General features: G+C 27.9%; 4 protein-coding genes and 1 long non-coding RNA gene across 10 annotated transcripts; 4 read left to right on the top strand and 1 right to left on the bottom strand.

The window, feature by feature from the left end:
• Positions 1–1,107: 1,107 nt before the first annotated feature.
• Positions 1,108–3,744, bottom strand: LOC106793299 (pleckstrin homology domain-containing family F member 2). Of its 2 annotated transcripts, none has more exons than XM_014760106.1 (8): positions 3,653–3,744; positions 3,240–3,304; positions 2,844–2,981; positions 2,483–2,546; positions 1,986–2,042; positions 1,810–1,916; positions 1,473–1,730; positions 1,108–1,323 (listed from the first exon to the last, which is right to left on the bottom strand). In XM_014760106.1, the coding sequence occupies exons 1-8, from the start codon at positions 3,666–3,668 to the stop codon at positions 1,294–1,296; spliced, it is 735 nt and encodes a 244-aa protein (XP_014615592.1). In that variant the 5' UTR covers positions 3,669–3,744; the 3' UTR covers positions 1,108–1,293. The 2 variants fall into 2 exon arrangements, with proteins under 2 accessions (XP_014615592.1, XP_014615591.1); XM_014760105.1 differs by having other exon boundaries at positions 1,986–2,111; positions 3,653–3,743.
• Positions 3,745–4,215: 471 nt separating this feature from the next.
• On the top strand, positions 4,216–5,116 carry LOC106793292 (ribonuclease kappa). Its single transcript, XM_014760100.1, has 2 exons — positions 4,216–4,394; positions 4,579–5,116. Exons 1-2 carry the CDS (start codon positions 4,326–4,328, stop codon positions 4,801–4,803), a joined length of 294 nt encoding a protein of 97 aa, XP_014615586.1. The 5' UTR covers positions 4,216–4,325; the 3' UTR covers positions 4,804–5,116.
• A 497-nt stretch (positions 5,117–5,613) lies between these two features.
• On the top strand, positions 5,614–8,005 carry LOC106793291 (major facilitator superfamily domain-containing protein 12-like). The gene is made up of 8 exons (XM_014760099.1): positions 5,614–5,749; positions 5,924–6,255; positions 6,343–6,550; positions 6,636–6,847; positions 6,917–7,276; positions 7,354–7,504; positions 7,580–7,698; positions 7,783–8,005. Exons 2-8 carry the CDS (start codon positions 5,949–5,951, stop codon positions 7,899–7,901), a joined length of 1,476 nt encoding a protein of 491 aa, XP_014615585.1. The 5' UTR covers positions 5,614–5,749; positions 5,924–5,948; the 3' UTR covers positions 7,902–8,005.
• A 159-nt stretch (positions 8,006–8,164) lies between these two features.
• Positions 8,165–12,357, top strand: LOC106793288 (serologically defined colon cancer antigen 8 homolog). Of its 4 annotated transcripts, XM_014760093.1 has the most exons (10): positions 8,165–8,352; positions 8,449–8,655; positions 8,881–9,015; positions 9,119–9,455; positions 9,533–10,310; positions 10,404–10,642; positions 10,706–10,820; positions 11,016–11,133; positions 11,545–11,621; positions 11,721–12,357. In XM_014760093.1, exons 2-10 carry the CDS (start codon positions 8,459–8,461, stop codon positions 12,254–12,256), a joined length of 2,532 nt encoding a protein of 843 aa, XP_014615579.1. In that variant the 5' UTR covers positions 8,165–8,352; positions 8,449–8,458; the 3' UTR covers positions 12,257–12,357. The 4 variants fall into 4 exon arrangements, with proteins under 4 accessions (XP_014615579.1, XP_014615580.1, XP_014615581.1 ...); XM_014760094.1 differs by having other exon boundaries at positions 8,165–8,655; positions 9,158–9,455; XM_014760095.1 differs by lacking the exons at positions 11,016–11,133; positions 11,721–12,357 and adding an exon at positions 11,312–11,463 and having other exon boundaries at positions 8,165–8,655; positions 11,545–11,592.
• A 265-nt stretch (positions 12,358–12,622) lies between these two features.
• LOC106793289 lies at positions 12,623–15,411 on the top strand. 2 transcript variants are annotated; one of them, XR_001382398.1, is made up of 4 exons: positions 12,623–12,786; positions 13,269–13,490; positions 13,869–14,045; positions 15,373–15,411. It is a non-coding gene; the product is annotated as an uncharacterized LOC106793289 (long non-coding RNA). The 2 variants fall into 2 exon arrangements; XR_001382397.1 differs by lacking the exon at positions 12,623–12,786 and having other exon boundaries at positions 12,953–13,490.
• Positions 15,412–15,529: the final 118 nt, after the last annotated feature.

Raw genomic sequence — 15,529 nt, 5'->3', positions numbered from 1 at the left:
AAAGAAAAAGTAAAACGTTTTAAGTCTTTTATATTAAGTTGTTGCTTATTTTCTGTCGTATTATTTTTAAATAAAAATAAAAATTGATATAATTAAAAAGAAGAACAAGAAAAGTATTTCAACATTTTAAACGTTACACTAATCTTGACGGACTGGTCTCAGATATTCCATTCAAGCCGTATCGGTTATCAATGGTTATCATTTTTATAGCTTTCTTCAGATGATAGATTTAATAAACTTGTCAATTTAAAAGATGCAAATAAATTATTTAAACATTTGACAAGTGCACAAAATACGATAGAAACTACGTAACAACTTAATAATATTAATGATACATCACATCTAGTTGTTAATTATTATAAATTATAAATTTACATTGTATATATATATATAAATATATATATATAATTTCATATATTATTATCAATAGTATCAATCACATAATTTTTTTATTGCCGTAAAAAAATTACTTACAAGAATAAATGTGTGATTGTATCTCGCAATATCATTCTTATATATTTAATTATCTAAAAAGCAAAAATACACGGAAATGTGAACGTATAATTGCGATATGAAATTTTCCATATCAAGTATTAATTTATTGAATCAATTCTTTTTTGTATTTTCTCGAATCATAATTATTTCTACTTCATAACAAAAATTGTTAATTAAAAAGACAAATATTCTGGAATAAAGTAAACTTTCCGATATTAATCTTGCTATAATAAGAATGTTTTCTTTTTTTAATATGGAAAGGCACTATATGGTATTATTTATTTTCTATGATGAGGAATGAAAAATAATATAGCAAAGAAAAATGTTTTTTTTTTAAATAATTCCAATCTAGTTAATTTAAAAAAAAAATAAAATAATGTTTACAAAATTGTTTAAAACTATTTCACGATTTTGTTTATATATATGTGACCTATTTTTTCAGATTAAAAGTGTTTCACACACACACACACAAAAGCACTGTCAAATAAATTATTTATACATGAATTATCATCTGTATACATGTGTAAGTGTTCACGTGTTGAGTGTGTATGTGTGTGTGTTATAATTTTATAAATATTATATGAACCATTTGTAAAAAAGACATCTATCCCATTTTTTTTTTACAAATTTTAATAATGCGTCTTAAAAGCTTTTCAAAAAATCTGACTTTAGTATAAATTTGAGTATAAATCTTGAACTTAATATGATTCGCATTTTAAAATATGTTTCTTAATAACCTTTTTTATAATCATTTTGTTTGTTTTTTTTGTTTTCATAAATGTTACATTTAAGCCATCTTCATCGAGCGAGTGGTGAATAAAATTTAGGCTGCAATACAAAAAAAAATATGTTATTAAAACATAAATTTAGAATAATAGTATCGACATAAAGCACCTTAAATGAAAGGGAAAGAAATACAATTATATTAAATTTATAAAACAAAATTTTCAATTATATAGAAATATTAATATTCTTACTTCATCATGACTTTCATCCTTATTTCCATCATCGTCATCACCAGAACTGTCACCTCCTGAACTGTCCGCAGAATTACGCTGTTGATCTTTATTATTTATACTGTCGATATTAACCGGAGCTGATGCTTTAACTTTACTAGCTGCATCATAACATTGCAAACATACGCGGACGGCTTTTCCATTTCCTTGTCCAGGTAATAACAACTTCTTATTGCTGCAAGGGCCACATACTACCGCTCCACATTGTCTACAATGATGCTGCAAACAGATATAAATTATAGTTAATGTATTGAAATAATCTATTGCATTTAAATGTATATAAAATAAATAACTGTACCCGTCTATTTAAAACCGTGAATTGTGTATTTTTACAATGCATACAAATAGGTGCGTCATTATCTGGTACCCACACCGCTGCATGAATTTCTACTGGTTTCTTACCACCTATTATAATAACAATTAGTTTTTAAACAATTATAAATGTAAATGATATAGCAAAGTAATGTTACCTACTCTTTCTTAATAAATCCTCGATACATTTTGTAATATGCGCCATCCATTCTTGCTTTTCTGTTGCAGTAGCAGCATAAACAGCAAACGACTTTGTTACTGTTTTAATGAGCCAGCCATTGCGATACTCTATAAATAATGATTAATTACTATCCTACTTTTCTTTATACTTAAACTCTTGCAAAAGTTGCATTTAATGCGACCGATTTAGTATCTGAAGTATAATCCCTGAAATTGTAATAATTAAAGTCCACAACTCTTTTATTCATTACACATATTTATCAAATATGTATAAATAAAATTATACAAGAGTTATTATTAGATGCAATTAAAAAAATAAATAACAAATATATTTGTATCCCTTATATTTGTCAAAATAGATATTTTAAATATTCTTCAAGGTAAACAGTTCTCAATCATAATCGAAGAGATTATTAAATGATATTTAAAGATACATAAGATGAAAATATATATTACAAAGAAAATAGGTTTTAACTTACGACCATCATCAGCTAAAGATTCAAGTTTCACTTCCTCCAATGGTATAATATGTTGCTTGTTGTACTGTCAGCATATAGAAGAAAAAAAAAAAGTAATTACATTTTAACGTACTCAACGATTACTTTAAAATCAAATTAAATGTCAATTATTACATTCAGTCTTATCGACTTCATATTTATGATTACATTGATAGCTTGTGCTTTTTATTATATTTGATCGAAAGCACAGGTGAGAGAGAGAGAGTTTTGCATACATGCACATGTCATCAACAATTTTTTCATTGCCAAGTTTGGTATACGTGTCAATTGTTTACTACCTTTGCTTTATATGATACTATCATAAAAGAATATTAATATTTACCTTTTTCTTATTAATCACTATATTCCCGTATACTAATATGTCGTTAAATAAAAAGAACTGTCTAGGCTTGGCTTTCTTTCGACACATTTTTGTCAATACACCTTCTCCTACGAGAACTCTTCCAGGTACTGCCAGTGGCTAGAAAATTAAAACATTATATAATATTATTACAATAATACATAATAATTGTTTTTGAACTTTGTATGATAAGATCTAAATAATATACTCAAAGATGTTTGATTTAATTGAACAAAATACTTTGAATGATAAGATAAGAGAGATAAATCCAAAATATATATTTAAAATTATTCTCCGAAAAAAATGTAAAAATCATGTAAGAAAATATCCTGTAAGATTCATTGTTCGTTATTATTTGAGTTATCGTATTAATCATACCTGTCCTGAACTGCCGAAGCAGTTTTCCACCATCGTGATGCGTCTTGCATTGGCTTCACTGTTTACTGTAATAAACGTAATAAAACAAGGTTATGTTAGAAACTAAGGAATAAATATAATCAAGATAACGAATAAATTTCATTAGAAAATAACAAAATAATGATAATAATATTTATCGACACACGACACATTTAACGTCTAGTAAATGTCAAAATCACACAGCCCACTTAAATACGCCATTATCCTTAACAATTAGCATAAATCCTCGCGACACGCGAAATAATAGAAATTAATTGTTCGTGAAAATAATAAATTAAACGTTGAAATTTTAATATACATCAAGTAATTTAATTGAATTCCATTTGAAACGTGAAGATATTAATTAAAGAAAAATAAGTAGTACACAAACTAACCCAATCGGTCAACCATGATCCTCTATGAATCAGGGCTGGCAACAGCAGGAAGCATGAATCAGACCTGCTATTTAATCGTAAGGAAAATTGTGTGCGAATAATCTTCGATAGTATTAAACGACCCCAGGATTTTGTCAATTATGCGATTACTATCCCATTTAACTAACTTTCATTACTTTTTCTTTATAATCTAGATATTATATTTCAATGTTGAAATATATTAAATTCGATAGAAAAAATATAACCTAATCATTTATATTTATATTATATTCTATTAACTATAATCGAAATTAATATACGTTTTTATATATATATATACACACATACATAGAAACAAAAGTATCTCTCATATGACATATTTAATTATTTTTTTTTTATTTTTCTTTATCTTTTTTAATTAAAATTAAATCTAAAATGATTACAATATAATATATTATTTATTAAAATAAATGTTTTTAATCGTTTTCATTTAATAATTGAAAAAGTACAACTTCTCAGTTTCAAATACCGGAAGTGTCGATAATGTCGCACGATATCGATAGTGTGACGTATCGATTAGAATCATATGATTGTCGAGGGCGTAGCATTGTTAAATCTAACGGTGAGGAAGTATTAGTGTAATCGTTGTGAGGTTACTTTGCCAAAGAGCAAAGTAACGAATTTATTAAATACCATGAAAGTATGTGGTCCGAAATATGCCCTATGTGGCTTAGTACTTTCTGTATGGGGTATATTCCAATTAGTGAGTTTTATTTAACGTTAATAATTTTTATATCTTTATATATTTTACATAAATCACATACTCAAGTTGCAACTATGTTTGTAGTTTTAGATATTTACCTACAATTAAAAAATCTCATTTGTAAAATTGTTTAAAAATGTTATTCGATTATATGTATCTGATGTTTGTTGTGCCATTTTTACAGGTTCTGATGGGAATATTTTTCTATATAAAGAGCGTAGCTCTAGTTGAAGACCTAAACTTTGAAAGGAAATATTTTTCTAATCAGAATGAATTCTATTTAGAAGCTGAAAGGAGTTATACGCAAAATGCATACAATTGCTGGATCGCAGCATGTATTTATGTTCTTACGTTCTTATTTTCCGGATATCAATTTTATTTAAATTCGAGATCGTCTCTTAGCGTTTAATAATAATAATATATTTCTCATATATTGTAAATGAATTAACAATGCTGTTATAGAGTAATATAATGTACTTGTATCAAGTGATTTATTATCCAGATTATTATATTATGTATATTCTATTTAAAAAAACAAAAAAGAAAGAAATCTAAATAATCGGAGAAATTTTAATTTCATTAATTACTTTGTTACGAACAAATCTGATTTTATATAATACATTCCATGTTTATCGACTAATGTAAAAAAATTGATCCTGTATAATGCGCTTATGATATGTAATTACATTTTGTTGTGAATTAGAAAATATTGTCAATTATATGCTATTTTTCCCCTAAGGTCTTACAATCTCCGTGCCAAATTTGATAAATTGTTAACTTGTACCTTATCTGCTTGTATAGCTTATATTAATGTTAATATGTATTTTAATTACATGCAATACTTTCGTTGTACTTTCTTTTAAATATTTTGATATTAAATTCAAAAGTAACAATTGATATAGATGAAACAAAAATTAATTACAATAATTTTTATTAATTTCTATTAATTTTATATAGTTTACAAGTTTAATTATATAACAATCCAATTTTGATAACGCGTTTGAATTTAACTTTATTATTACAAATGTCATATAAATGCAATAACACTCACACATTATGACATTATTTTATAATAATTAATTAATAATCAGGGAACAATTATAATAGTAAAATAATAATAATCATTTATTTTTGATCCAGAGTGTAAGAAAATTTAGAATAAAAAATTTTTTGCGAAACATTACTTTCGCGTTTTAATTTAGTCCAATCAATGGAAATCCATCTCAAGTCACGTGAGTGTGTTGTATGTACGAATGACATATTGTAAGGTTATGTTCCTACTTGGTATGAATCATTGAATTATGATGTGGAATTAATGTCATTGCTTTATTTATTACTATTTTATAAAATTAAAGGTAAATCATACTTAATATTTTATATAATTGAAAGTATTTTTATATGTGTTCAATTTTAACATAATAAAAGTATAATTGTAGTGATAAAATAGGTTAATTGAAAATGATATTTAGTATTAAAGTGAAACGAAATGAAAATATGAAATAATTATTACTTTTGTTTGCATTATATAGGAATAGTTAAAACTTTCTTCTTACAATGCAGACCAATCGAGATGCATCAATCAACGATTACACAGAGATAGTCCAGCGTCTTCCTATTAGCTTAAGATTAGCCTACGGAGTAGGACATGTTTTAAATGATATTTGCGCTTCCATGTGGTTTACATATTTATTAGTGTATTTTCATTATGTATTGGGATTTAGTGCTACTCTTTCAGGAGTATTATTACTTATCGGTCAAATAGCTGATGCGTTAGCTACTCCATTTGTTGGCTTACATTCGGATAAAAATGATGATTTTTGGCTTTGTAAATATGGCAGAAGAAAGACATGGCATTTGTTAGGTATATATAATTTTCTCTATAATCAGACTTGTCCTCGATTATTCATTATTTTCAATAATTGTACATTGATACGATATTATTTTTCAGGAACCATTTGCGTGTTCTGTACATTCCCATTTATATTTTCTCCGTGCATTAATTGCGAGAATGCACATCAGTGGGCACAATTAATATATTATGCTGCTTTTATTATAATATTTCAGTTTGGTTGGGCATCAGTACAAATTTCACATTTATCTTTGGTCGCTGAACTAACACCGACTGAACACGAAAGAACGGAATTGATAGCTATTAGGTAATGTTTTGATTCTTATCAAATACTTTTACATTTATATTTTAATATTTCTTATTGAAAATATTCATTGTGTATTTCGAAATAGATATAGTTTTACGGTATCCTCAAATATTCTTGTATATTGCACAACATGGGCATTATTGCATATAACGAACAATAATGCTCCTGATGCTCAAATTGGACCTGGAGATGCTAATAAATTTCAAACTATTATATTATGCGTAACAGGAATTGGACTTTTTACTTCTCTTATATTTCATATTTTTGTTAAGGAAGGAAATATCAATAATTCGGATGGTAAGATATTTTACGATTAACATTTACATAAGATTTATATATTTTACATTTTATAATTGATATTTCTAGGTTCCTTGCGTTGTAATACGAGACCTATATCAGTATTATTAAAAAATATACAATTATATCAAGCGGCATGCATTTACATGCCAACACGATTATTTGTAAATTTGTCACAAATTTATATACCTTTATATTTACACGAATATTTAAATATGCCAGCTACGTTATTAGCTATTATACCATTAACTATGTTTATTAGTAGTTTTGTAACATCCTTAATTATAGAAAGATTAAATACTAAATTAGGAAGAAAAATATCATATTGTATTGGCATATTGTTTGGTCTTTTGGCTTGTATATGGATACGATTTGGAAATGGTTATACATATACAAATTATCAAATTTATCCGGTATCCATTTTGCTAGGTACGTACAAAAATATACAGAATAACTTAATGAATTATTTAGTAAATATAATATTCTAAATAAGTGTGAATTATTAGGTTCTGCTGGATCGATCATACTAGTAACCAGTTTAGGAATTACTGCTGACTTTATAGGTCAAAATACGGATAGTGGAGCATTCATATATGGATTTATGAGTTTTACTGATAAACTTGGCAACGGACTAGCAGTAATGCTTATACAATATTTGTTAGTATATTTTTATATAGAAAACAAAATATATATATCATTAAATATACAAAAATATTCGTTTTTTTGTTACAGACGTAAATTTATCGTTACTACCGATTATTATAGAAACATACTTTCATATGTTTGCGGTGGTTCTGCTATCTGTGGTCTTTTAATGATATTGTATATAAAACCGTTTCCATCTTACACGGGTAAATTATTAAATGTTATATTAATAATCATAAATAGATACATTTAAATAATTTTTATATTATTATTATTATTACGTATTACAGATTACAGTACTGTAAACACGGATGGAACTACAGAAACTGTTGATTCAAATTCATCTATTGTTTTTTCTGTTAATGATAGAATAGATACATTCCCAACAAGACAAGAGCACGTTACTTAATCGTTGATAATACAAAAATGTATATAATGGCAGTGTGTATGTTTTAATGGGTTATTGCAGTGTATAAAAAAAGAAAAGAAGAAGAAAATCCAAAAAATAATATATTTTACGAATATTTTAATAATATCTTTAATAAGATATATATNATTAACGAACAAAGTTATTGAGAAAATGATTATCGTCGATTAACGATAAAAAAAGATTATGGTGTTAGATGATATATATATATATATATATATATGTATATATACGTACATATAAATATTTAAATTTTCATGTTGCAATATGATGGAATAAAGATCTATACTAAAAAGGATTAATAAAAAATAAGTCACGGAACTTCAGCATGCGATGGTACGGTGCCTATCCTTCCAAAGGACGAATTGTTTTACTGCACGCGATCCACTACCAGGCTCTGGCTGCTAAGCTTAAATTCGATTTTCCGATATTAGTATGTTGGTCCTAGTACAGTTAGTCCCGTGTCATTGATCGCTAAACATGTTCTTAGACGAAAGCTTCGTAACGATCTATTACGGGTGCTTTTTAGTTCTGTAAAAATGCTCAGCTCGAGCAACAATCGCGATCGTTTAATTGATATATCAACGACAATGTCAAATTCTGCTGGAGTTTCTAACACGTATCTCGTACGTCCACGATTACCTTTAAGGATTTATTCGAAACCTAAAATATCTGGAAGTTATACTCATTATCCAGATTCGGCTGGTCTCTCGCGTACGAAAAGAACTAAAACTAGGTAAATATTTTATCAGATGATAAACAAAATTTTTAATTTTTTATTCACTGTTTAATATTGTTTTTATTTTTCATTAATATTAGATATAGGAAAATTCTTTTTATTATTTTATAAATTATCTTCTTTTTACTCGAAAATGAAGTAATACAATATATTTTTGCAAAAGTATATTATTTGTAGTATTATAATATATATTATTATTTAAATAAAGATTTATTTTTATAGAAAAACAAATGGAGTTCAAAAAATAGATTTAAACAAAAGGAAAAGTCCGGATTACATAGAAGTGATTTATAGAGAAGCTGTTTCTAAATTAAAATATTTGTTAGCTGAAACTTATTTGCCAGTGGATTCTTCTGGGTAAGAGAATCGTATTTTCATTTCATTCTCGTAGTAAATAATAACGTAAATTTTTTATTAATTAATTTGTTATAATGTAAATGAGAGAAATTATACTATACAGAAAACAACAATGTGTTAAAAGTAATTATCAATCTGGTAGAATTACTAAATCGGGGAACGACATAGATGAACAAAGTTTTATAAGCGAGGGTTCAAGAATGAAAGATTTAAATAACGACAATGTTTGTTTACTACCAACACCACGTCCACTTTCCTCCAAAAGTATTCATCCATCGAAAGCTTATAGTAATTTGGCACTTTCTATTGCTGAATTACAATCTGTTCCACCAGAAATTACTTCGTATATCGAACAGCAAGAAGAATATATCGAACAAATGGAACAGGAGTCTCAATATTGTAGAAGCGAATTAACTAACTTGCTTAGCAAAGTTAGAGAGGTATATATTTATTTATAATATATTTTATAAAAATAATTTTTAATTTTTTCAATAACATAAGAAATAATATCTAATAGGTCATAGCCGAAAATGAAGAATTGCATAATAAAACTAAAACTGGATTTTTAAAGTATGCTCTTGACGAGCACGAGAATCGTCCTGAAAATGATTGCACTTCTAACGACCATAGTCTTGCATGCACGAGCAGCATAGATTCCAAGATGAATAAATCATTAAAAATATTAGAAGGGCCCAATATAATATTTGAATCAAGAATTAGCGAGCTGGAGGCACAATTGACCCAAGCTAAGCTTGAGTTAAGAAAAGTTCAAGAAGAAAACCAACTCAATGTAAAGAAATTAGAAAATTCTTTCAGTAACGGTAATGTGGAAATATCAGCACAATTGAATCAAACTTTAAGAGCTAAATACGATGCAGAAATCAAAGTAGAAGAATTACAAAAAGCATTATCTGCAATGCGTGATAGAGAAATAGAATCTAGTCAAAAAGCTAAGCGTTCTATGGAGATGGCACAACAAATGGAATTTGAAAAAAATCAAGCAGAAACTGAAGTAAAAAGATTGAAGGACGAGTTGGATAGACAACATGAAAAACTCCGAGAAGCTGCTCATGAAGCAAGCAGACGTATTACTGAAGAAAGGCAACAAGTGGAGCGTAGATACAGTCAACAAGTCGAACAACTTTCTGCGGATATAACTTCTCAGTGGAATGCAGCTAATAAATCGCAATTGGAATCTGAGAAACAACAAAGGGAATTGTTGGATTTGAAGAGAGATTTGTCTCAAAAGCAAACGATCATAGACAATCTAAAAAAAGATTTGCAGAATAGAATATGTAAGTAAAATGAATATATTTAAATCATATTATTAAATCTCATAAAAAAATATATGTATATATTATAATTTTAATTATTTACATTTAATTTAGCGAGTTTACAGAGCGATCTTAATCAAGCTTTGACTGAAAAAGATATGGCTGAACAAGAAGTAATAGCTGCTAAATTAGCAGCAGAAAGAAATGATAGACAGACTAAACAAGAGCAAATTAGATTGCAAACGGAAATAAATGCTTACAAACAGCGCATGGAAAGAGCGGATGCAGATTTAGTTCATTGTAGGCGTGAAAATTTGAGGCTTTTAGAGCAGATAGCTTTGTTGGAGAAAGAGGTATTATGCACAAATAAACAAAAATATAAGTGAATTTATAATTAAAATAGAAAAATTTTATAGATCAATTTAAACAGAATGATGTACTCTGAAGATTCTCAAAGAAAAGATATAATCGGTCAAGAGAATAAAAAGGAGACGCCTACGATGAGGAAACTGGATATGGAAACTAAACATGGTAAGAAATAAAAAAAAAAAAGATATCGCGCCTGTGTTAGGTATATTGTCTGTAAAAAATGTTTCATCATTTAATATTCGCTTGAAAGCATTCAATGTGTGGGAAATCGGCATGCTGACATTATGCCTAGCATGGGCAGGATTACAGTTAGTCAGTTTATTAAAAATTGCCTTTTGATATTACTGCATTTCTCAGTTGCGACAGTTGGTGATCTAGAGGATGCCTTGAATAAACAAGCTAAACTAGTCTCTCAATTGACTACCGAATGCCAATCTCTCACACAACGTTTGGAAGCTAACAACGTTAAGCACAAGTATATTTTTAGCTTCGCATAGATAAAGATTTATTATTATATTTTTCTAATCACATTAAATTTGAATCGTAAAGCTTGAAATTCAGAATTCGATTAAATAATTGAAATTATCTTATAAAAAGTATATAGCGTTCGAATGTGCTTAAGATTTATATCTCGAGCTATTCTGTGTTGACAGAGGAGATCAATGATGGGGATAGAAGACTTGGAAATACAGCTTCTTCGTCTTCAAACAAGAAACGTATTGTTAAGGTTGATTTGAAAGTTAAAGTTATTCCTAAAAAGAAGTTAGATTCTTCAAAGATGCCTCTATCAACACAGTAATAGAACGTACGTTACTTTTAACAATTATCTTTACCATTAGTACAAATGATTATGTATGCATACTTTGAAAAACTTTACTTTTATTAGGGAAGAAATGGCTACCCTACAAAGTAACATAGAATACTTATCGAATAAGATAAAGGATTCATTTCATAATCAACAAGGTAATCTGTTTAGTCCTTGAAATATATATATTTAGCAAATATAAAATTTATATCGAAACATTTGAAATATTTGAAATAATACTAAGTAATAATTTTTAGCACTATATAATATCAATGCATCTTATAATTCACCGGATCAATTAAATGAGACGAAAGTAAATGGTAATACAAATCCTCATAATTCACAAAATACAGATTACGATATAAATCAAATGCAAAATGAAAATGACAATGATAACAGAGAAATTTATTCTAAAAAATTGCAAAAGAAAGATGATTTGGATGAAAGATATGATCATTCAAATCAACGTGAATATACTTTAGGAGGCTATATTAATAATAATAATAATAATAGTAATATATATAATATCGAAGATCAGTCAATAGAAGAGAAAAATGGAGAGCAAGAAAAACATTTGACTGACGATCAAAATATAATAGATAATACTAACCTAATGGAATCTTCTTATGATCAGTATGGAGAATATGATGAGTCACAATATCAAGAACAAGAATTTAAGGATAATGATCAATATAAAGAACAGGATAATACACACGATATGACACAATATTCTGAACAAGAATATCAAGAAAATCATTCTGCAATTAATCCTAGTAACGAATATACACAATAATTTGTATTTCTTTTTTCTATAGCATTTAAACACATTTATTGTATTATTAGAACGTGCAGAAATATTACGAGAAGACGTAATAAAATTAGTATTAAAATTGATCCCGATATTCATTTTATTTCTCAGTATTAATAGAAGTTCGTTTTGATTCATATTTATTCATTCAAATTTGTATAATAATGGCGCTGCAAGAAATAGCCAATCAAATCACAGCTGTCTTGATTGTTTGAATTTAAAAGGTATTAATCAAATTTCAATTATTGGGTAAAATTTTTATTATTTTTTTATCTTTTAATTCATAAAAAATTATTGTTAATGATATTTATTAAATATTAGTATTTCATTTGACATAATTACAGATCGTAATATTTGTAATACATAATACATGTGGACGATAATTTAGATTATTAGTTGTTAATTTGAATCACTATTGACGTTATGATTTCTTTTTTGAAAAATGGTCGATAATTTAGATAGTGAACGTGAAAGTGATCAAGAGGATTAAATATTCATGAAATCGAGGACAAAAGGTTATATATTTCATACTTATATACTTAATTATTACATCGTTTATATAATAATAGTAATTTCAGTAAATATTATATCGATATATAACCACTTATTGAAAAGTTGTTAATACAACAACCTGTCTTTTATTCCAACTATGGATAAACATCTAGCATAAACAATTGTTATGAATTCATTATTATATATAGATTTCAAATAAATAATATATCAATCTCTCGTTGCAAACTAGAGATTTAATTGATTTAATATTTCAAAAATATTTATCACATTTGTTTATTTTTGTCTTTAAATATTAAATTAAAAATTATCCATATAGATGTATCATTAAACTAACAATCTTTGAATTGGTTAAATTCAACGATGTTATTAACTAGTATGACGCATACATTTCTTCGTTGATGTATTTGTAAGAGAAAGAGAAAGAGAGAGAAAGGGAGAGGCATCCTTAGCACATATTGCCTTTGACATAATATCGTTATTTCAGAGAAGCTGATTAAGAAGCGCTCGGTTTACGATGTTTGCGGAACATGTCAGTCTTCCTCTGGTCTCACCAATATGCGCATGCACGCTGAAACTACGTGGGAGGAGCTGAAACAGAGTTCGAGCAGCTACCAAGGGAACTTCTCTCTGACGCCCCTCTCTTTATATACAATTCAGGATAGCTATGTATTTACTACGTACGTGTGTGTGAACTGCATCAACCTAGGTAAGTAAATATCATCGAAACATTCTCCAAATTAATTTAACAACAAATTATACAATATCTTGCATCACAAATAAAACATATTTATTATTTTATTTTATGCACAAACTTGCATTACTTGATAATATGATTTATTGTGCAATGCAAAATTTTCCCTCTAATATTCATTTTTTTACATTTGCAAAAAGAACAAAGTTATGATACAGCCCACTTTACTATATAAACTCTGTATATGTATTATTAGGTAAAAAAATTCATGCTATTTTTAACTCTTGCATATAATTTCATCTCCATTGAACAATAAAACAGAACAACAAATTTTCTCATTTATTTAATATTAAAAATATATCATTTTAATCAAAATAAACGATATTATTTAAGGATATTCTAAAGAAGAAACGAACGCCTTCCCGATCGTTTAATATTTGCACCAATGAAAATTCGACGATGGATTAAAAATCATAGAAGATATTTTATATTCGGCTTGAAATCACAATTTGTTGGATTTCGTAGAAAATTTTCCGAGGAAATCTCGCATGGGAAAATTTCGTTTATACGGTGAGTTTTCTGTAGGAGGAAAATCTCTTCTTGCTCTTTTATATATATACATATATATGCATATACACCACGTATATATGTATACGTATGCACGTGTATAGTCGTCGGCAAATGAGAAGGGGTGGCCTCGAGGCTGGAGGCCAGGGGTTGAAGCCATTACCGTCACAAAGCTACCACTAGATTGCCGTTGGGGCTTTCATACTGTTCTCTCTCTCCTCCCCTTTTCTCTCTCTCTCTCTCTCTCTCCCACTTTATTCTATATATCTATCTCTGTTTCTCCTTTACTTGTTCCCTTTCTCTCCCATTACCTGTTCTTCCATGTCTCTTTTCCTCCTGTATCCTCTTGTTTCACCTTCCCCGCCATTTTCTTTTCTCTCTCTCTCTCTCTCTTATACTCTCTCATACTCTCTCTCTTGTTCGCTTGCTTCGTTCGCATTCATGATTTGAATTCAATTGCCTTTTATCTGCTATCCTGGGCTCTGGAGTCGCTGATGATAGAATCGTCGAGATCAGAGAATCTGTTCCGTCTATATAGATGTAGATATATATTTTCTCTGTCAATCCCTCACTTATTTCATTCTCTCTCTCTCTCTCTCTCTCTCTCTCTCTTTTACTGTTTTTTTTCCGTATTCGTTTTTATACCAAAAGAAGAAGATTTTGAAGCCCGTTAATTTCGATAAAGAGTAATCGTTAGATTTGTTTTTTGTAAAACTTTATAACAAAAACGTTATCTCGTATTCGCGTACTATTATAAAAATAGAATTTCATTTGAAGTATATATAGGAATTTGTATTGATTTGAATAAAAAAAAAGAAAAGAAAAAAAGAAATAAGAATGATAAAATAACTCACGTTTACGATTAGTTAAGCTTTTGGAAAGTGTGATACAATTGTTATACTTAAAAAGATTGAAATATGTAGAGACACAATGAAGTTGAGAGATACAAAGAAAAATCTGGAGCAGTATTCATTATTTATTGGAGAAAAAGGAAGTAGATGTAGAAGTAGATGTAGATGTAGATGTAGAAATAGAAGAAGAAGAAGAAGAATAAAAAGCAAATGAGGGAATTCGTCAGAAATGTCGTTTCCGTTTGACAAGCATCTGATCTTTTCTTTTTTTGACCCTGAGCGAACATTAGGACGATGTCGCGTGGCGTTGACGAATCTGTTTAGTCCTGTAATAATACATACCATTCCTTCCTTCTCCTTTCTTACCGTTTCTCAAAAAAAAAAAAATACGCGGGTCTAAATTTATAGTTCGTTAAAAAATATACATTGGCGTGAATGATGAAACTACCGTAAGAGAACAATATCTATTATATTTACAGAGCTTACCTTCTTCTTCTCAAAAAAAAAAAAAAAAAAAAAAAAAAAAAAAGGGAAAAAAAAAAATAAAAAGGGGAAAAAAAAAAAGAAAAGGTTATACAAGAAAAAACGTGATGCTGCCGTAAAATGAATAAAAGGATAAAAGAAGGAAGAAGGAAG

The sequence above is a fragment of the Polistes canadensis genome, unplaced genomic scaffold (genome assembly GCF_001313835.1).
Source record: "Polistes canadensis isolate GaletaPanama2010 unplaced genomic scaffold, ASM131383v1 scaffold_12, whole genome shotgun sequence".
Lineage (NCBI taxonomy): Eukaryota > Metazoa > Arthropoda > Insecta > Hymenoptera > Vespidae > Polistes > Polistes canadensis.
This window is presented reverse-complemented; position numbering and strand designations above follow the sequence as displayed.

Coding starts and splice junctions, on each gene's coding strand:
- LOC106793299 (XM_014760105.1), bottom strand. Junction 2,982..3,239: donor GCTTCGGCAGTTCAGGACAG/GTATGATTAATA, acceptor TTAATTTTCTAG/CCACTGGCAGTACCTGGAAG. Junction 1,917..1,985: donor CGAGGATTTATTAAGAAAGA/GTAGGTAACATT, acceptor TTATTATAATAG/GTGGTAAGAAACCAGTAGAA.
- LOC106793291 (XM_014760099.1), top strand. CDS start 5,949: ATGCAGACCAATCGAGATGCATCAATCAACGATTACACAGAGATAGTC. Junction 6,551..6,635: donor ACGGAATTGATAGCTATTAG/GTAATGTTTTGA, acceptor ATTTCGAAATAG/ATATAGTTTTACGGTATCCT. Junction 7,505..7,579: donor GTAATGCTTATACAATATTT/GTTAGTATATTT, acceptor TTTTTGTTACAG/ACGTAAATTTATCGTTACTA.
- LOC106793288 (XM_014760093.1), top strand. CDS start 8,459: ATGCTCAGCTCGAGCAACAATCGCGATCGTTTAATTGATATATCAACG. Junction 8,656..8,880: donor ACGAAAAGAACTAAAACTAG/GTAAATATTTTA, acceptor TTATTTTTATAG/AAAAACAAATGGAGTTCAAA. Junction 11,622..11,720: donor TTCATTTCATAATCAACAAG/GTAATCTGTTTA, acceptor AATAATTTTTAG/CACTATATAATATCAATGCA.
- LOC106793292 (XM_014760100.1), top strand. CDS start 4,326: ATGAAAGTATGTGGTCCGAAATATGCCCTATGTGGCTTAGTACTTTCT. Junction 4,395..4,578: donor TATGGGGTATATTCCAATTA/GTGAGTTTTATT, acceptor CCATTTTTACAG/GTTCTGATGGGAATATTTTT.